Raw genomic sequence first — 20,951 nt, forward strand, 5'->3', positions numbered from 1 at the left:
ACTGAATTATCACCCAAACTTAGGAATGTATTCTCAAATCCGATCTCTGATTTAACACGTGCAGTCAATATTTGATCTTACAATCTTTGCTAATCAATTGAGAAGTTGAATTATACTCAAGTTCACAACCCACCATTTTCATGTATTTCATATTTTTAATCTCTCCCTCTCTTCTCTCTCACAAAAAATTAAAATTGTATTTTCAAATAATGGTTGTAGTTTCAAAATCTATCTCTTCGCTCCAATCCCCTCGGATGAGAGTGGCAAAAGTATGAAATTTTGTAGTATCACCTACCATAAGATTTTGTGTTGAAGCTTTGCACTTGTTGACCAGTCTAAACGAGTCTTCACTATACAGATCTACTAGCGTAAGCCACACAACATCGATTTCAAAAAATAAAAAAAATGCTCTTATTAATATTCGATATTGGTACAAAAAATAAGTTTTAATTTCTCTCTCATACTCCCAACAATATAATCGTAAACTACATTAGTCAAGCCATTCCAAATAATTTATCCCCACCCTCCAAACTTCCCCCTTCTCGTCTGTACCCTAATCCAAATTCCACTTTGTCTACAAAATCTCCTCTACGTTACCCACTAACAAAAACAATGCAAGTCTCACTCCATGGACATGGAAATAAGTTGTTCTACAGTTTTTGACACAAAGCTGACATTGGGAAGAAGAAGACCAGCATGATACTCCTCGGGTTCAAACTCCGACCTCATTAGAGTGCTCCGGTAGCTCTTGGTAGCGAGTCTCGGATGCCCCTTGGCAACTGCCACCTAAGATCATGGGAAAACATAAACAAATGTGAAGATCAACAACTTTCAGTCACTCTATTAAAACTCAACAGGTCCAACTTATTTTTTCCATGGTTAGTCCATGCTATATGGACAAGATTAAAATTTAGATATCATTGACAGACTCCCAGTCTTAAGTTCGATTTCTCACTTGCATAATCTCTTTCTCGGTCGAACGATAGAGTTCGAAGAGTAACTTTTATTTAAAGGAAGTGAAATATCTAATCTAAACATCAAAAGGCTTGACCAAAAAGACGTATAATGTAAAACTTACACAATGTCCATTTCCCAACTCGGAAATCCAAAATCTCCATTCTTTCAGAATTTCCCCTCCAACTTTCACCTGTATCTCATTCCACCCAATGTGATGAAACTCCACTTGCTCCAACCCATATGCCATTCCACTTCCAATAGCTTTCACATATGCTTCTTTGAGAGACCAGTATCTGCATCGTGACAGAAATAGTAGGAAACACCATTTATTTATATATTTGTATTTTTTCTTAGGCATTCCCATAAAAAGCATAAAATAAATATGTATGTGATAGGACCAATGTCTATTATTTATATTTAAAGATAGAGTTGAGAAAGATTCCACAGCTCTTGTCACTCTCCTGGCTAAGCCTTACGCAAAAAAGGACTCAAAATGTACCCCCCTCCCCTCTCAGAAGTGCAGCCTATAAACGAACGTGCTAATTACCTTAATGCCCTGTAACTAACTCGGGCCCACAATATAATAGAAATATTCCTCCCTCCCCGCTTCCTACCTCTCTTTCTAGAATATAAGTTCTTGATTGGGGCCTGTTCATATGTTCAAATATAACATAAAGTTTGAAATAAAAAAAAAAACAGCCTAATTGAAACCAAACTCAAAATGCAACATAAAACACATCTCAGAAAAGTCATACTCAGGCTATATTTGAAAAATATGAAAAATTTTGACATTTTTTTATTAAATTTAAGTTATGTAATGAAAATTTTCCTTTTCTTTCTTCCTTTTTGAGGGTGGGGGAGGAGGGTAGTAATGTAATTATCCAGCTTTTTGGGTCACAAGGGCAAATCCATAAAAATTCGAGGAAATATTAGGTCCTAAGTGAAGAAAACTGAATCAAAATGCATTCATCAAAAGCTAAACAGCAAAGTGGGAGTTCAATCAAACCTGTAGAACTCAACCAAAACACTGGTGCTAGAGCTAGGATTCATGATATTCTTCCATTCTAAACTTGAAAAGTAAGAGGAGAAGCTTTCAACATATTCAATGGTATCCTCATTTTGGGGAGCAGTGTAGGAGACAACATCCAACCCCACAAGACACAGAGGTTCTGATGCTATAACCACATAATCACCATGATGCGATACATTAAAATTAAAATTGGGGATGTCCGAAGTAAGTTTATCACATTCCTGAAAAGAAAAAATATGCATAGAGTTCGTGTGATATTAGTGAACATGACTTTAATGTTGTAGAACAAGCAAGCATCCATTAAAACTTACTGTTGAGAAGGATACATGATGACATTTATCATGCTGATTAAGCGAGAGGAATAAATAAAATTGAAAGGAACTAGAAATTGAAATGGAAGTTAACAGATAGTAGTTATGATATTAAGAAAGAAAATTACAACATTCCAAGCACTTATAAAAGCCTGAACTCTCCCACAAGCTATCTCTAGAAATCTCCTTCCCCCATGCTAATTATAACCATCGTTCATTAACCAACCATTTGTCCAACGACTGTTGACTAGTACGCTCCTAGTATCCTAATAATATTTCTAATATTCATCCTAAATTCTAAGAATATTCTTACCACAAATATAGAAGGAAAAAGCAATTGCAGACCATCAGAATTGAATTAAAACTTTCAGTAACCACATAAACTAACAAACAGTGCAAACCATGAACACATGGAGCTATCAAAACCCATATCTAGGACTAGCAAGTAATCAACATACTTCAACTTTAAACACAAGAAGTAAGAAGCGCCCTTGTTCCTCAGAAGGTTTACTTTTTTCTTTCTACCATCCCGATAATACATAAAGATAGAAAGTACGAAACTAAGGCCTTTTTTGTTTTATGTTTAAAAAATTAAGCTGGTAAACACTACTTTCACTTGTGAATTTTTTTGTTTTGCTATCTACTTTTTAAAAACGTTCTCAACGTCTATCCTAACTTTTGAAAACTAAAAAAATAAGGTAGTTTTCGAAAAGTAGTTTTTATTTTTGGAATTTGGTTAAAAATTCAAATATGTTTTCAAGGGGGTGAAAAACTTACCAATGAAATTGTAAAAAACGAGCATAATTTTCAAAATAGAAAACAAAAAAAAATGAAATGATTATCAAATAGTGCCTGCACAATTTTAGTTTGAAAACAAAATCACATTCCGTTAATCATTGGCAGCTTATTAATTGTTCAGTAACACATAGATCATACTAAATTCTAACAATACTTCTAAACTGCAACTTATTATTTCTAAATTCCAACCTTACCAGATATGGCTTGCCTTCCAATGTGCGCTTTATAATGATCTCATCGTATGGGATTTCCAATATGTTATGCACAAGAGCATACTGAAGCAATCGGCTCACAAGCGCACGTTTCCTGTCTTCCATCTTAAAAAATCTATGAACAAGGAAATAAGCAGAGGTTATCCACTAATATTACTTAAGAATTATACAACCACTACTGTTCCCAAGAAGAGTTACCAACCTACGATCCATATCAGTTTCTATCTATATTTTCTGGAGAAACAAGCAGAAATGTAAGAAGTAACCGAGTCATATTGAAAGAGTTCATGTTTCCGGAAGTCAATTTATGATTTCGATCAGTGATTTCTATCAATTTTCAGAAGAAAATGAGGCAGAGATAAGAAGCAGCAGTAGGTAACCTGAGGATGGAGGAACGTTCATGTTGAGGGAGAAGAGCGAGGGCAGAGGAGAACTCATGAGGAGAGGGTTTCCACTTAGAAACGTCCACAGCCCATCTCTGGACGCCCCTCTCCATGGCTACCCACTCTCAAAAGCTTCGAGGTTTCTCCGGTCCGCCATGGCGTCTTATTTTATTTTTAATAAATTTTTAGGAGAATTGAGAAAGTGAAACCGCCGCGAGTTCATCACGTTGGAGGAATCGCAACGAAAACCAATAAAAAGTGACAATGTTTATAATTATTATTAATATACCATTTTCTAAAAATTTCTATTACTGCCGTTTGTTTTAAATCTTTTCTCCAACATGTTATACTAAAAAAAATTAAATGATATTTGACATTTATTTTTCTGATTGAGAGGTTATGAATTAAAAAAATCTACTCTTCTTTTTGTATGTTGAGAGAAGAAGTTAGGTGTCTTAACCATTATACTAAGCTCATATCGACCATTTCATTCACATATTATTAAATAATATATTATATTATTTAATATAGGCCAACTATTTTTAAATGCTGCTATAATTTCGAAGAGGGAAGGGAAGTAGTATGAAAATTTTCCATCCTACAACATCGAAAAAAAAATCATTTTTTTAAGAAGCTGAGAATCATTGTCAAGGAGGCCAATACAAAAGAGGCCCTAACAGCAAATGGCTTAAGAAAAAAACGCTCCAATTGGCAGTGATATTCACAACGTTATAATTACAGTACAGAAATCTTTAGAGAGAATACACCACAAAGCATAGAAATCCACGAGATCCCAAGCTCTCAAGAGAACTTTTTTTCGTTAAATAGTCTTTAATTTCTCTCGATCCAAATTCCCCACAAAATACGATCATTAAGAAGCTAGAGTAACGCGTGCTTAGGCCAAACAACTCTAGAATCGTAGACCTCACCCTTTTGAGCAAAGTCACAGCGAAGAAACAAATGAGAATGAGAAGAGAGATCAACATATTAGGCCACCTTTTTGAACTATGTCGCTAGTATTCATACTTTTTCTTGCAACAAATCCAGAGAAAAACTTTCAGCTTTCCACAAGCTGATGAGAAAATCAATAGTGAAGCTATTGCTTTGATCAATAAGAGTTCGAGGTCAAGGAGCTTACCGAAAACTCCACAGCCTTCTATCTTCACCTCCATTCGGTCTTCGCGAGGCAATTTGATGATGGAGACTAACCCACTCTTCGATTTCCCTATCAGTTAGATTTCTTCTCCAAAAGTGGTATGCTGTTCCTTCGTAAAATCTCCAGCTTCATTTTGCCAGAAAGCTAGAGTTTTTGATTTCCAAATTCTCCACACCTAGCCCGCAGCGCAAAGATGTTTTCCAATTAACAAGGTTCGTACCTCGCCCCATCTCCTTTCCTTTCCACAAGAAGTCTCTCATGAGCTTTTCCAGCTTGTGTTTCATACTTAAAAATCAACTTTAAAGTTTTAGTCTCTTCCAATTAAATTCTAAATTATTCTGCCGCAAGAAGGATAGTTCTCATTACGAAGTCCTTGAACAAAAGAAAGTCGTGGGAGAATTTTATTACCTCGGAACTCATTAGCCAGTGCAGTCTACAATAATACATACAAAAGAAAGAAAATTATTAGCATAGTACAACGCTTGGCTTTCTAAGAATATATAATTAACCCTATAGATATATAATATTCTTACAATTGTTTTAAATTCTTGTCAGATAACTCTTTTGGTCATTGTCCTTGTTCCCAGAAAAATACACAACAAATCAGCAACTGCAAGTTTGAGTTATTCAAACAGCTCAACTGCATCCTTTTACTTTTTGTTGGCTTCTGCACTGCCTGTTGTCATAAAGGACTCCCCACAGCCACATTGTCCTTTGGAATTTGGATTGATAAAGATAAACTCGGATCTAACAAGGGAGGAACAAAAGAAATGAGTGCATTGCCCACCGGACGTAGCAGTACAGAGATTAAAAAGATGAATTTGATTTGAGCAACAAGACTCGAGATAACCTAACTCTAATAAACTTAATAGTTCTCTCTTAAGTAGTATTAAATATATTCCCCAGCTCGAGGATGCTAAAGATGATCTGAATCCATTCTCAAGCACAGATACTCCCATTTATATAGATGCAAATGACTAATATGATCCTTGCAAGTTGCAAATTCCACTGCCACTATTGCAAATTGATTGACAAGCAAACTCAGAATGGAATTGCTCAGAGCCGAATAAAACATCTTAAATCATGTCTGAAAATCAGGAATATCAAAGCAGTGTTTCCAAGGAGCCATGATAGATGCGGAATAATAGGTTTACATACCGATGCCTACTTATTGATGTTTAAATGCAATTACATATGCTTTGATATATCTTTCTAATATCTCAACTAACAAGCAGGGTATTTCCTCAACATGGAGGGACATGCAGCTGAAGATATAAAATTGTGGAAGAGAAATACCTCAGTTTGTCATCTACAAAGTCCATCTTTGTTCCTATTACATGCATCAGAGCCTTTGGCTCGATCAATATCTTCACGTCTTGATCCTCAACCAGTTCATCAAACTTCCCTTTCTCATCTGCAATATTTGACATAAGAAAACTTCAATATGAGAAAAAGTGCAATTTTGAAGTAGTTCAAAAGATAGAGATCATGACTACAGTCCCTTTATGCCAAAAAAGAGATAAAGGCTGCATCATCTTTTTGCACCATGGAGAAGGCTAGAAATTAATGATAATGTGAATAAAAAACTGAGGTAATGCTGAGTTAGGAAAGGCCTCCAATCACAGTTAACTGGGAACATCGCCTGCATTAAATCAACACATAAACAAGAAAAGGTCCGTATCCACAAGTTTAAAATCTCTAACTTCTGACCATCTGACATATTGATAACAATTCTCTCCAAGTTGACCCACGGAGGCTTGCTAACCCAATTATCTTCTAATTGAACAAAAACAGCACTTTGTGTTCCAATAATCCCCATCTCACCAGTTTTCCAAATAAATCGTTAATTTAAAACTTCCTATCAAATAACGCCATTAATTATAACTGACTCTAAGATCCAGAATGATTTACTGACTGAACTATTAGTTAATACTCCTCTCATATATAGGTCCAATCTACCGACTTTCGCATTAAGGCATGTCAGTTTTAGCTTTTAGATTTGTGTTTGTTAAGGTTAGCAAGAATTCGACAGCACATCTTCGAACATCATACCATGCCCAGGCCAAATTCCAGTAAATCATAATCACATAATCATTTATTCTTCCAATTTTTCTACATCTAATCTAATCATCTTTAAGAAATCCTTGGTCTTGCAATATTTATTCTCGGTATTAATTGGAGATGTAAACAGATGAACCAGTTTCTCTAATTAAAATATTTAGGTTACATCGGCCGAATACATCAAATACCTAATTGTCTCGAATTAACTCTAAGCAGCCACATCTGATTCTGAGAAAAGACGATGAATAGCTGCTTGACAAATTTCGTCATATCCTTAAATTCATACCTAAAATGAGTAAAAAAGAAACGCATAGAATCAAGAAAAGGGTGAAATCCAATAGGTATTACGAACCTGCATAGTTGAGAGTATAGGATAAGCCATTGCAGCCGCGCGCCTTGACGCCGAGGCGAAGGAAAGGACGTTGGCGCTGTTGCAGAAGTTGTCGAATTCTTTCGGCAGCGGCCTCCGTAAGAGTAAGAACTTGGCGGCGTGCGGCTGGCCCAACCTTCTTGGAAGCTGCGGCGAAAAAGGAAGACGAAGAAGCTGCCATTTTTATCGATCCTTCGAGTTTCTCCTCTGCAAATACACTCGCGAAGGTTCAGCGTTCGTTTACCCGAAACTTTCACGCTTTTTTCCACATTGGTTTTCCATATATAGCTTATAGAATTTAACTTCAATTACAATTTTTTTTACCTTAATTCGAGATACTTGCCCTGACACATTGAAATTGATAATTTAATCAATTGAATTATGTTGTACTAAAAAATAAATTTTATTATATTTAATATATACCTTTATTTGATTTCTAAAAAGAAAAGATAAATAAATTTACTTAAATAACTACTTTTCCATTCATTTCCACTGCTAATTGCTTGCCTTGCCTCACTATTTTCCAGTGTGTTTAGAAACCAATACAATAAAAAAGAACTTATTAAATCTAAATCAAATTAGATTACGAGCTCATTTATATTAGTTCGAAGTCTTGAATTATTATAAATGAAGACTATTGGTCAAATTGAGCATAAGTTTAACTTTTTTGCTCTTTTAATTCTTATAAAAAAAAGAGTAAAAACAAAACTCAACGGTTAAATATGTCTATATTTATTCACACTTATTGGTGATGTAAAATTATAAAATAACAATAATAAGAATAAATCAAGAAAAATTAACCCAGTCTAAATTTATTTAATTAAACAAATATCATTTACCCTTTTTTTTTAATTCCAAGTTGGAATATAATTTTCTAGAAAATAGAATCTAAGGTTTGTGATAACTTCTCTCATTTCGAAGCATACAGCCTAAACAATTTGCCCTATTAACAACAATCTTCTCAATAGAAATCTATCTAAATTTACATTTCAAATATTAGATAACCTTGTTTTAGCGTACATCATTAATAAAATTCAAATGAATAATCTACCTCTTTTACTATTAATCTAAGTATAGCTCAATAGGTAAGACATATATTACTATTCAGAGATCAATAACAAGAATAGACGTAGTTCAAAAAAAAAATCCACATTGTTTAGTGTTAATCTAAGCATAGCTCAAGACTTTTATTTCGTTTTTCTTCTTTTTTGACCGATAATATATAAGACATCTATTACCATTTCAAAGATCTATAATACTTTAAACCCAACCCTACAATTGTTGAAATGGAAGTTTCACATGAATGCATTCTTACAGGGTGCAAATTTTGATAAAATGGATGAAACTAACAGATTTAATTTAGTTCAAATTTTGGACTACATATAACGGTTTGGTTGGTTTAAAATTTGAACAACAAATATCAGTAAGTTAATAAAATTGAAAAATGGTCGGTTGGTCCAGTTGATTTTTTGTCATATGGTTGGTTTTTTTTGGGTAAAAAAACTGATTTTATCGCCGTCAGCCAAAAATGGACCCAAACCAACCTACTTATGCCTCTGCTAGAAACTATAATTCAAGGCTAAGGAGATTTGAGAAAAGAGGGTGACTGTACAGCTAAATCCCAAAAGAAACAAGAAATTAAGTTCAAACGGACGGGAAATGAAAAAGAATAATACTTACCTGGTTACCTGTCAAGGCTTCAACATCGAAAAGATAGAGAAACCTAATAAAAGTTTATAATATAAATAGACTACTCTCACTGTTAGTTGGTTTTGAAATGGAACTCCATGAATATTGATGGTATTTGAACTAGCATCCGGTTCAAAAATGAGATTCAACTTGATGAACTCAAAAGAGACTTTATCTTGAAGGGACATGTTAAAGATCTCACGTTGAAAAGACAAGGACTTAAACGTTTTCAAGTAAAAGGCACTACGTCACGGCCAGGAGGTAAGATGAGAAATGGAACCCCCAAGGTCCATGAAAATATGAACTTCATTCCCAATTTAGAACATCAAAATAAAACTTCTGTGCACCTTGTGGCTCACACAATAGCCAAAATAAACATCATGGTTGGAATAGGTTTACCGCAGTTTAATAAGTTAAACACGTCAGATGGGTTACAATACAAGCATAGAAGCTATAGTTTTCACTGACGTACAGGAAAACTTGTTAGGATTAAGAACATGGCGAAATAGCTGTAAAAGGCACTGCTGATTCAAAATCACAGAACAGATTGTACCTCTTCTCATTGCGTAGATACAACTCCTTACAGAAATATACTTTTGAATTCCCCATTTGCAAGTTGGCACAGCTGATTGTAAGATTGTGCATCTGCAAAAGAGGTAAATTTCAACTCAAAGAGTTTTGGTTTTAACTTTTAAAGCAGAAATTTTCAAACAATTCATCGACAACAAAGGGAGGTATTAATACCTCTCCTTCCTATTAATTATCCTATTGTTCCTCTCAAAGTGAGTGTAACAGTAAGATATTATCAATGGCATTAGTAATAACAGAATGAATTGATTATTGTATAATACCAAATGTGTTTCCAAAGTCCGTCGAATGTTCAACATTGATGATCTTGTTGCTCTCAGCGATACCAATCACCTCGACAAAATTCATGAGAGGGACTTTGGGCAAGCCATGTACAGTTAACTCTTGTTCATCCGTAGATTTTCCTGTGACAACTCCACCATCACTTTTGGTAACTTGAAAAACTGCTCGAATCTTTCTTCCGATGTGCAATTTCAATAATTCAGCGTTGACAAAAACTGCAGGGTTTGAGGTATCCATATCCTGAAAAATCAACCATGGAGGATTTAACAGATATTATGATCAGATCATGGCAGTGTAATGTTCAAAACAATCCAAATCGACTAAAATGTATGTCTACACTTACAAATTGAATAAATCTAAGATGATAGCACTTCTTCTACATGGAATGGAAAAATACAAAAACGTTGGAACCAAATTAAGAAGTACATTCTGCGTGCAAAAAATGCCTTTCACCAAACAAATATCATCCTCTCTCAACGGTTAAACATCAGAAACAAACAGCCCAATGCAACTAAAACAATCAGCATAACAATATTTAACTTGACACGCGCAAGGAAATTGAGATAGCGATTCACGCTCTCTTAGGAATTCCATTCAGCTAAACCAGATCTTGAAGTTAAAGAATAGCGTATAATTGCAAAACTGAATCCGTTCTCAAAAACACATTCCGATTCATCGAACTGCTGAATCGGAATGGAATCGGCAGCAGAAGTTCTTGATAAAGAAAGACGACGAGAAAAAACTGAATCCGATCTCAAAAGCGAATATAGTAATACAGCAAAAGAAACAAACCACGAAGACTGGATTTAAGACGACCACAAACATATCACCACAACGGAATCAGAAATCAATTACAGATAATGCTCTATGCGAAGAAGATTACGATCAAACAAGTAAAAGTACATTCCGATTCATAGAACTGCAGAATGAAACATTTCGCTATAAAACTTAAAAAATCACAACACCCCATGCGTATGGAGTAACGCATTGAACAAATACCTAACATACAATGGAAGAAGTAATTCTTGAAAAGAGCCGGATTAATTAACCGAGGAACAGAAAGCCTCTATAACATGTAATAGACTGCTTCAGAAAGATTGCTAACGCATACCTGTGAGACTATGGTTCTACTGCGCGCGCGAGAGAGAGAGTCGGCGGTGCAGTTGAGGACTTCAAGCGACGAACTATGAAAAGATGGGAACTTATGGGCAACCGCAGGGCACAGACCATAGTTTGGCGGGAACGAGATGATGAAACAACATAAGAATGTTAGGAATATTTATGGAAAATGAATAAAACTAAAGAAGTTCATACAAAAATATATATATAAATTAATAAGTTTATTTGATATTTTTCCTATTTTGTCAATTTTTAGTTTATTATTGATTATTTTTATATTTGATCAATTTTTATGTAATACATATGAAATGTGAGACGTTGATACACAAATCAAAGTTAAAAGACTTGGTGAAATTGTAAAAAGCCACCTCTTTTATTACATTAAAAGAAGTCTACCAAAATATATAAATATAAACTAAAAAAAATATATCAGCGAGCATTTTTATCCGAATCATATAAATTTCATACAAAATATATGTTTATTTATTTGTATGTTTTATAATTCATTAGATGCACATCAAAATACTTTTTCACCAGATTTTCAATAACGTACAGTTTGATGAAACTTTCCAACTTGGTGGCAAAATTTAATCTTTCCCAAAAACAAACTTCTAATTCAAAACCATGCAAACATCATTATGATAAATGAAAAAGCTACACTACATGTCTTTTGAGCCGAGTCTCTTACCCTCACCTCACCACAATTGCCAGCGGTGGCACCCTCACCTCACCACCACAATTGCCCGCGGTGGCACGGGCACTGTCTCAGCCAAGTTCCCGAACTGAGACTAGCCCCCACTTCGCTCAAATCAAGACACCTCACACATTAAACTAACCAAACCTGTAAACCACATACTCAAATGGAATTTCAATTATACCGAACAAACCAAGTACACATGATTAGTCGATTCTTTTAACCGATGGATTCAAATACTAATGATAGGTTTGAGCCAAAACCCGACCGACCAACGTGCACCTAAAACATAAGTACTGATAAACTTTCGAATGTTTGGGAACTTGATAAATATAAAAATAGTAATGAACACGATAAAATTCAGATAATTCCTCTCCAAAATGGGAAAAAACTAAAAAATTGCAAAATTCTAGCATCCATATGAAGGAGACATTAGAACCAACAAGCAAAAACTGGAGTAACAGCTAAATCATGACAAGATAATAAAGGGGTTTAGGTATTGGTGGCCCTTGTGTAGATCTCCTGGCTGGCATGAGCAGACACCATTCTGATGAGACCTCTGGCCATCAAATCCTTGATGGCTCTTCGTGCTAGAGATCCATTGATCTGAAAATCGGAATGGCAGATAATCATTTATCAAACACAAGTTAGCTGAACTCAATACTGAAAAGACATGGTGCGATGCAACAAACATGTTCCAAAACAATAAAAACAGAGGACCTGGAATGTAATATTTCTATTTTGTTTTATTTTTCCTCATACAAAGAAATCTTAGGCCATTATGTTTTATAGAATTGATGTTGAGAGTTCCTATATAAAGTAACAGAACCCCATTAGTCTCATAAATCGTTAGATATTTGATATCCTAACACAGCTACATAGGTTCTCAAAAGGAATTTGGGCCTGTGGTTTCTCGACAGAATCCATGTCTTTTTGACCAATATAGTGTATATTTTTTGAGTTAGGAATTTAACCAGAAAGATGCATACTGTACATGAAAAATGTCCCAGCCTGATTACCAATTGATTTTCTGAAAACATAAAGACGATCAGGTATCCAAAGACACAATTTTCAGCAAAACAAGAATCCACAAATTGAAGGTAATAGAGGGAAGGGGAAGGAAAGGGAGATTTTTCGATCAATTATATGGACCACTTTCCTACCCTGGGGAACACAAACAGTCGGATAGATTGAATAAACAATTTAAACAGAAATTTGAAGACATGGAAAAGGCATGGTTATTGTTCGTATCAGGAGTATGCTACGTAAATAAACTAGAATAACATCATTGCGAATGCAAGCCAAACAAAATATATGTCCAACATTATGGTTGAGAAGAGGTTGAGAAACTTACCCTCAACCTATCGGACAAGATTGAAGGAGTGACAAGCTTGTACTTGGGAACTTCTACGAGAAGCTTGTCATAAGTTCCTTGGTCGAATAAAACCATGTTGTTGACCTTCTCCTTTTGCTTTCCCTTGCTCCATTTCTGTTGTATAAATATTGACAAACAGAATTATAAATGAGAAAACTGCATAATCTTAGCAATTAGAATCAAAATTTTACAGTTGCAGGATAGAAATAGAAACAGGAGATGCTCTCCTGATATCACAATTACTATTTCTTAAAAGAAGGGGTGGAATCACATCCAAAATCATAAGTGAATGGTGCCCATAACACTAATTTTCCTGTATAGTTATTTCCATGCATCCTCATTGTTCTCATGAAGTTCGAAACGAGACCATTATTTAGTATAAGTGTTAGAATCCTTTTCCCACAACGCATCACAGTATCATAGATGAACATAAACAACAATCCACGGCAGAAAGTTCAGGAAAACACTGTAACCATAAGACTATATAAAACCTAAAAAAAGAAATGCAAACTCAACTAAAATGATATGGCTAGGAATTGAAATAATGTCGAAAATATAGTTCCAAGAATCTCACCTTCTTCTTCTGCTTCCCTCCGCCAGATTTAGCAGGTTTCGAGGCCGGTGGAGGAGCCTTATCCTTCTTCGGGGCCTAAAATACATCAAATCCACCACAATAAGAGACAATAACGCAAGTACCGATCACAAAAACATAAAAATAAACCAGACGCTTTCCCATTAGGATTCTGAGTAAAGATTGAGAACCAAAGAACAACAAAAGCTCAATGGAACATGCTATCAAGACAGATAGCTTCCGACTTCCCGCCGATTTTTAATATTGTGTCGCCTACAGAAAGAATTCAGAAACAATAACACGAAGTTTACTCGATTACGTACCATTGAATCAAAGTTCCACCGCCGTAGGTTCTGAGTTGGATCTGTTGAAGAGAATGCAGAAGAAATTGCAACACAGCACGAACGGTGGATGGGTAAGCAAATAAAACCCTTCACTATATTTGTGGAGCTAGGGTTTGGGAATTGCACTAAATGGGCTTGGTAGTATATCGGCCCAATTGTGAAATTCGAAGTCCGTACCAACTACCAAGCTTATATCGTGGGCCGAGTGAAGGAAACCCCGGTCCGCTATATTGGGCCTGGACAATAGCGCGTCACTCAAAGACCCATAAAAGGCGAACGGCCCGTAGGAATTATTATGCTTTTTGTTTTCTTTCTTTTTTTTTCTGCCTATTCAGTTGAAAATAAACATAAAAACTTTTAACAAATATTTAATTCAACAATAATTTCAAAGTAGATTAAGCTCATACACTTTGCAAAATTAAAATAAAGACTCTTATTAGCATTTTTGGATCGATATCACCTCATAATTGTTGAATTAAAAAAAACTTTTTAACAATTGATAAAAGAGAATATGCTTTTTTTTTTCTATTAACTTTATCTTCATAATCTAATGTACATGCAAATGACAATTCAATCTCTTGATTTAAAAGTTCACCCAATTTATATTTTCTTTTAATGATATAAAATTGGTCAAATGTGTACTAACCAGTCATGCCTCTAATCGTATTTTCCTTTTTTATCTTTTTTATCTGCCACTTTTTAGTTTGAACTAATTTCCTCTCAATTAATTCTAACTTTTTTAGACTAATGAACTATCCATGATTGTAATAAAAATGGTTTAGGTAATTGTAATAAAAAAAGCTTTGGAATTCACATTCTACCATTTAAGGATTTCACTAAGAAGGGTGAAAATATTAAATTATTGGACTATAAAAGTTGATACATTTCATAGAATCAGTAGACATGTTGTTGAAGGAGCAGTGAAATAAAATAGAAAATTATGCTATACATCATTTGACAAAAAAAAAAAAAGAAAAAAAAAATCATTGTGTTGATCAGTCTTTCCAGACTGGAATAATTCCTTGAGCAGCCAAACGCTTCTCAATCCAAAAGACTACATGTTTTGCTGTAATTTTCTTCTCATCAACCAGAAATGGCTCAACAGAGCTTCCTCCATAGCCATATGAAGATAGTGAAAACCCTTTTGGACCTGTTCATGATTAAACCATTGAAATAGATTACTCATCGAGTTACGATTTTATTTTCTTTTCCTTTTCAGCGACAGACAGACGAGTACCGACTTGCAATGTTTTAAAAGGCTAAAGGCGGCCTCGAGGCTTTTTCTCTTGAAAAGGCGAGGCGTAAGCCTCAAGGCGGTATGAGGCGTAAGCCTCAATTTTAATTAAAAAAATTAAACAAATCCTAAATTTGTGTGGTCAAGTATTACCAAACATAATAGTTATATAAAATTATCAAAATATCCGCCTGTTACTTGTCACTCAAAAAAAATTCTAAAAAAACATCATAACATCACTACTATTATCACCAATAGAACTTACTTATTCTATAAATTGTTGTCTTCAATATTTTTAAAGTCTAGGTAGTAAAAGTAGTAATAGATTGAATTGTTACACTTACAACTCTTGCTTAGGATTCCATAGAAAAAAAACCTTGATATTTTTTAAAAATTGGAAAAATTAATAGTATTCTTGTAATCATTACACGAGGCGTATACGTTAAGCCTCAGTGCGTTTTCAAAGAGGCGTAAGCCTCTTCTATGCGAGGCGTAAGCCTCTTCTATGCGAGGCGTAAGCCTCTTATAGTCCAAAGAAGGAGTAAGACTTGAGGCTAAAAGTTAGAGCCTTGCCTCGAGGCGGGCCTCAAGGCGTAAGCCTCAAAAGCCTTTTAAAACATTGCCGAATTGGCATCAAGATACTCAACAATTGAAGATATTTTGTTCTTGTATTCATACATTCTTCTTGTATTTAATCGAACTCAACCAACATTGCAGTTGGGAAGAAATGACAATGACAAAGGAAATACATTGTCTAAGAATTTGAGTACCTGTGAGGCCATTGGGGAAGAAAGCCCAAAATGAGTAGGGAACTCCATTTTTCAAGAACGAGCCATCCAACTGCCATTTTGAGTCCAAGTTCAATGAGCTCAAGCTCCAAGAGTTTATTAGTGAACAAGAATTCAGATCGGAGAAGCTTACTCTGTCGTCTTGGAACGATAGCTCGATATCGGAGACATCAGCCTGTGCTTCGAGTATCGCTTTCAGTGAAGGTATGACATCCTCCTCCATTAACTCTGGCAGTGCCTTGACTGGCGCTTTTGCTGGCGGTTTGGTCTTTGCTGGAGCTTCCTTCTCGACCACTTTCATCTCCTTCGGCTCAGCAGCAACTGATACAACAAGCTTCTATTTTAGCAGATGCCATACATAAAATGACATTAAAATACAACAGAAAGAAACAAATGTACCGTAGCATAACCCATTTCATTTTAAAGAGAAAAAAGATTCACAAAATATCATTCTGTTATCTCTCAGTGGATGTAGTTTGAAAAACTTGCCAGCAACTAACCTGTTGGAGTAGATGATTCCTGCAAAGTAGAGCAGCATATGACTTTGCGTTCAGCTGCAAGCTTATATATCTGCACAAATCCATTTTATTTGAAAGAAGTTATATCTACTCTTGTTTACTAAAATTATAATATGAAGAGTGAGATGCTGTGTGTGAAGACAAAACAGAGATAATATATTCCAACCATAACCATAAAGCTAGGTGATCTTTGAAACCACTACTTAAGAGTTAAGACCATTTTTTTATGAACAAAAGCAAGGGCTACACCTTCGTTTTCTTCTTCTCTACCGCTACATCTGAAAGATAGTTTTATTTAAAATGCTACGGATAATGTAATCTCATACAGCTATGTTCAAGGATAGTTTTCTTCATACCCTATGGTAGTCACCTGCCTAAGATGTTAAAATCTTTGGAAACTAAATATAGTAGGGTCAAATGGTTGTTCCATGATATTAGTCAAGATGCACTCAATCCGGCTCAAACACTCATAGATATCAAAAGGATATATATCGTTTCCTATTTTTCTTATATTCTATAGACATAACAAATTTTTATTGGTTAAAAAAATACATTTAGTCCCTGTAATTTTACTGAAGTAACAATTGTGCTCCTAAATTTTAGTTCTTAATGATCTAATCTTTGTACTTTTGGTAACAATTTAGCCACTTTAGTATGTATTGTCCTTATAATTTAAAATTTGTAACAATTAAGTGTGATTTTTATAATATAACGATTCAATATTTGTAATTTATAAAAAAATTTGATTCCTCATCAATTTATCAATCTACACGTATAAGAAATTTTATTAAATCTTAACAACAATTGTCACAGCAAAGACTAAATCATTACAAACTTTAAACTAGATAGACTAAATTGTTACCTACTAAAGTTTAGGGACTAAATTGTTACCAATTTGAAGTACAAGGACCAAATCGTTATAAACTAAAGTTCACATCATTACTTAGATTAAAGTACAGGTACCAAAAGTATTTTTTAACCATCTTTAGTTTATTCTGATTTTCTATATCAATCAGTTTTTTTTAATAAAGCTAGAAGAATGCCGAACAAATGATGCATAGATACAACATGGTCATGCTGAATTGAGAGGAATAATAACTTTGTTTCTAGGAACAGTAAAGGAATAAGAGACCTAAGACAGAAATAATGGCTTGACCATGTTGATGTCCTCGACCACAACTACCGATCTTGGAGAAATATTAATGGAGTGAGTTGATTCTCCATGAACTCTCAGTAATTTTTTCTCTACTAACCCCCCTTCCCCACTCTCTCTTTCTCGATCAATGTTCATGACTCAGCCGAGTAAGCCACCAATTGAAATAGGTGACAGGACAATAAAAGAACAACAACAACACAACAGCTGAACTCAAACTCAAAAATGGTCAAGTCTAAAATATTTCAAAGTTCTAATGGTAATTTTATCTTCTCTGGGAATTGGTTTATTTTGGAATTACAATTCCAAATTATGTTGCTCTTTTTTCAATCGGAGCATATTGTGCTTTTTCAAACCGAAACTAATGAACATGGCGATTTGGAAGGATTTTGAAGTTCCGTTTTCCTCATTTCCTTTCCTTATTTGTCTAAAGCACCTCAAAGTCACAGTCATACTCAACCACGAGTTCCTGAAGAATCTGTCCTAAAAGAGAACCCGAAGCTTGAAAAAGTATAATATTAAAGTGCACGTGAGTCGGGAACAAATAGTTCGTGTGAATACTCCAGAACCAGAACAAGAACAAATTAACACGAATAAGAACAGAAACTTGAATCGGAATCGGAATCAGAACAAATAAGAAGAATAATACCGTGTGAATGGAGAAAATTGGGGAAGGTTTGGAAATCTGAGAAAAACACGTAGCAGTTGGAACTCCAATTCCGCCTCCTCCTTTGAGAATCATTGCCATCTGAAACTCTACCGAGAGGGGATTAAAGTTAAACTAGTGGAGAAATTTACAGGCAATAATTTCGGTCCACTTTTCAAAACTTTATCAGTGTAGATTTCGGATTCAATCGTTGCAGTAAGATACTTGGCAACAATGGCGAAGGAATGCTTCTCGTTCTGCGTTGGAAAGACGAAGCCAACGGATTTTATCGGGACAATTTCTGCCACTGCTTCTTTTTCCTTTTCTTTTTCTTTTACTTTTTCTTTTTTTCGAATTTGAGATTATTATTTTTCAAATGGCAAAAGTTTATTTTTATTTTTTGAACTAGTAAATTTTAATATAGCAGAGTAAATGAGGCATCTATTACGATTTTCCACTCTCTGATTATTAATTTTTTTTAGAGCCACTCTCTAATCGTTGAAATGAAATCTAAGGGATTTTTTTAGTACTGCTGATTTTTTATACTAATTCAAAACTTATTTAAAAGCTCATTGGAAAATTTGTCTACCACTGCATCGTCTCCTCAAAAAAAGACATAGTCCACTTCAATAGCACGTCGTCTCTTGACCTCGTTGAGGTCCAAACTTAACCTCTAATTTGAGAGGAGATTTGGTAGGCGATGCTCGTCACCACATCGGTACAAGATATAATATAACTATAGTGTCCCGTGAGCGACACTTGAGTGGTATGAGTATGATCCCAATTTATGTAGCTGGTTCTTCTACACGTCGTAGACGTAATCACAATGGAGGAAACCACCATGAGAACTACATTAGGTTTATAGTAGCTAAAGTTTCGACAGTTGAGCATGCTCAGATTGACAAATAATTTAATCTCGACCAATTGAATAGTACTTGATGGGTATTAGTTAGGTTGTTGAATCTTTTCTCGCGAAGCTAAAAGCTTGTCTTGTTTTGATTTGGAATAAATTTTTTTAGAAGTTAATATCTTATTAAAATTCAAAGTGATATTGATTTTATTTTTTTCACTTTTACCCAAGGTAATTATTCTATTTCTTTTACTTAACTATTATTATTTATTACAAATTTAAATGAAAAAAGAAATTAAAAAGCAAATATTAAAAAAATACTAATTGTCGATTTTATTCATCCACATTATTATTTAAAATTTACATTACGTTTTGGAACTATTGGTATTGGATCATTGCCCTTACAATATGAAACACAACGAATAAAAAACAGGGTAAAATACATTGTCATTTAGTTTGAGGATAAATTTCTATTTGATCCCTAAGTTAAAAAATGTGATAGCTTGATCTCTGACCTTTAGAAAATAGCTCTAAATGATTCTTGAGCAAAATTTACCGTTAGTCAACTAACGGAACAGTGTTATGTATTGCTAAGTTGGCAATTTTTAAATGATGGGTCAATATTCATTATTTTATATTATTTTAAACTTATGTGGCACTTTTCTTTCAATTCATGTCACTTTTCCGTTAGTCAACTAACGCTAAATTTTATTCAGGGTCTATTTAAAACTATTTTCTAAAAATTGTGGACTAAACTGTCCCTTTTTGAAATTTACCAAATAGAAACCTATTTTCAAACTCAGCGACTAAAAAAATATATTTTACCCTAAAAAATAGTGAGGAAAGCAACTATTTTTTTAAACTACCGTTGTTGATAGAGGTAAAATGCTAGGCATACGATCTTTTAATTCTAAAATTTTAAGAGATCAAATTAGAAATAAAATTTTAAAAACGTTAACTTTTTTGTATAATTTTTTGATCTAAGATGAAGTAGGGGAGTAATTGCCTCCTTCCTTCTACCACCTTTACCAATGACGATGAATTATATTAGTCGTTAAAAGACAGTTGTCATGGGGTTTAGATAATAACATTTATTAACAAATCATATTAAAAAAAAACATAGGATAAAAGTAGCCAACTTCAGAATAGCTCAACTGAAACACCTATCTCTAACCAAAGGTAATGAGTTTGAATTCCAACATGATGTACTAAAAGGAAAATAAATAATAGCTAACATAAGCATTCCTCGTCACTTAATGCCTTACTATTTTTCCGAGGTCAAAAGATTAAATTCCCACCCCATGTTTAATTTACTGAGTAAAACATAGCACCTTTCATTTCATTTTATGAAAAGTCTATCATACTATTCCACTCAAAGCATTGACCATGTTATTAGGAAAAAGGAAAAAAAAAAAAGAAATATCAAACACGCAAAGATACCAAGGTTAAATATATCAAATAGTCCATAACAATTCTCAATTTGATCCTTAATTTTTTAAATAGGTCCACCATGTAAAAAATAAAATAAAAAGTTAAAATTTGTTAAGAAATTTTTTTAATACGTCACCGTGGGGTCAGGAGATCGAACTCACAACCTCTTAGTTGAAGATATATGTCAATTAATGAGTTATGCTCACTTTAACTTGTAAAGAAAAATTTGATGTATTAAATTATTGTCTTAGTTACACATATATTTAGATGTGTTACTTCAATGCTACTCATACATAAAATTGGAAAATTTTTTCATACTACATGAATACAAATACTTCTATTTATTATTTGTCCGTCAACATCATACTAATGTTGGATATATCAACATTAA

General features: G+C 34.1%; 5 protein-coding genes across 9 annotated transcripts; all 5 read right to left on the minus strand.

Moving 5' to 3' along the window:
- Positions 1-387: 387 nt before the first annotated feature.
- Positions 388-5,211, minus strand: LOC111018686 (uncharacterized). Of its 3 annotated transcripts, none has more exons than XM_022294890.2 (5): positions 4,830-5,211; positions 3,291-3,423; positions 1,964-2,208; positions 1,079-1,250; positions 388-786 (listed from the first exon to the last, which is right to left on the minus strand). In XM_022294890.2, the coding sequence occupies exons 2-5, from the start codon at positions 3,411-3,413 to the stop codon at positions 622-624; spliced, it is 705 nt and encodes a 234-aa protein (XP_022150582.1). In that variant the 5' UTR covers positions 3,414-3,423; positions 4,830-5,211; the 3' UTR covers positions 388-621. The 3 variants fall into 3 exon arrangements, with proteins under 3 accessions (XP_022150582.1, XP_022150581.1, XP_087973187.1); XM_022294889.2 differs by lacking the exon at positions 4,830-5,211 and adding an exon at positions 3,689-3,951; XM_088117061.1 differs by lacking the exon at positions 4,830-5,211 and adding an exon at positions 3,511-3,664.
- A 9-nt stretch (positions 5,212-5,220) lies between these two features.
- On the minus strand, positions 5,221-9,594 carry LOC111018687 (iron-sulfur assembly protein IscA-like 1, mitochondrial). Of its 2 annotated transcripts, XR_015787092.1 has the most exons (5): positions 9,521-9,594; positions 7,261-7,485; positions 6,144-6,261; positions 5,381-5,594; positions 5,221-5,280 (listed from the first exon to the last, which is right to left on the minus strand). XR_015787092.1 is itself a non-coding variant. In XM_022294891.2 (4 exons), the coding sequence occupies exons 1-4, from the start codon at positions 9,528-9,530 to the stop codon at positions 5,498-5,500; spliced, it is 450 nt and encodes a 149-aa protein (XP_022150583.2). In that variant the 5' UTR covers positions 9,531-9,594; the 3' UTR covers positions 5,221-5,497. The 2 variants fall into 2 exon arrangements, 1 of the variants encoding a protein (XP_022150583.2); XM_022294891.2 differs by having other exon boundaries at positions 5,221-5,594.
- On the minus strand, positions 9,256-11,803 carry LOC111018714 (replication protein A 14 kDa subunit B). 2 transcript variants are annotated; one of them, XM_022294926.2, is made up of 4 exons: positions 11,651-11,803; positions 10,949-11,038; positions 9,819-10,077; positions 9,256-9,612 (listed from the first exon to the last, which is right to left on the minus strand). In XM_022294926.2, exons 3-4 carry the CDS (start codon positions 10,072-10,074, stop codon positions 9,548-9,550), a joined length of 321 nt encoding a protein of 106 aa, XP_022150618.1. In that variant the 5' UTR covers positions 10,075-10,077; positions 10,949-11,038; positions 11,651-11,803; the 3' UTR covers positions 9,256-9,547. The 2 variants fall into 2 exon arrangements, with proteins under 2 accessions (XP_022150618.1, XP_087973188.1); XM_088117062.1 differs by having other exon boundaries at positions 11,645-11,803.
- A 147-nt stretch (positions 11,804-11,950) lies between these two features.
- LOC111018712 (small ribosomal subunit protein eS25y) lies at positions 11,951-14,069 on the minus strand. The gene is made up of 4 exons (XM_022294925.2): positions 13,920-14,069; positions 13,600-13,674; positions 13,005-13,139; positions 11,951-12,256 (listed from the first exon to the last, which is right to left on the minus strand). The coding sequence occupies exons 1-4, from the start codon at positions 13,920-13,922 to the stop codon at positions 12,143-12,145; spliced, it is 327 nt and encodes a 108-aa protein (XP_022150617.1). The 5' UTR covers positions 13,923-14,069; the 3' UTR covers positions 11,951-12,142.
- Positions 14,070-14,771: 702 nt separating this feature from the next.
- Positions 14,772-18,590, minus strand: LOC111018617 (DUF2996 family protein). Its single transcript, XM_022294788.2, has 5 exons — positions 18,283-18,590; positions 16,463-16,532; positions 16,096-16,283; positions 15,945-16,014; positions 14,772-15,090 (listed from the first exon to the last, which is right to left on the minus strand). Exons 1-5 carry the CDS (start codon positions 18,379-18,381, stop codon positions 14,936-14,938), a joined length of 582 nt encoding a protein of 193 aa, XP_022150480.1. The 5' UTR covers positions 18,382-18,590; the 3' UTR covers positions 14,772-14,935.
- Positions 18,591-20,951: the final 2,361 nt, after the last annotated feature.

This window comes from Momordica charantia (genome assembly GCF_013281855.1).
Source record: "Momordica charantia cultivar OHB3-1 chromosome 9 unlocalized genomic scaffold, Mcharantia_2.0 BLBB01000009.1, whole genome shotgun sequence".
Lineage (NCBI taxonomy): Eukaryota > Viridiplantae > Streptophyta > Magnoliopsida > Cucurbitales > Cucurbitaceae > Momordica > Momordica charantia.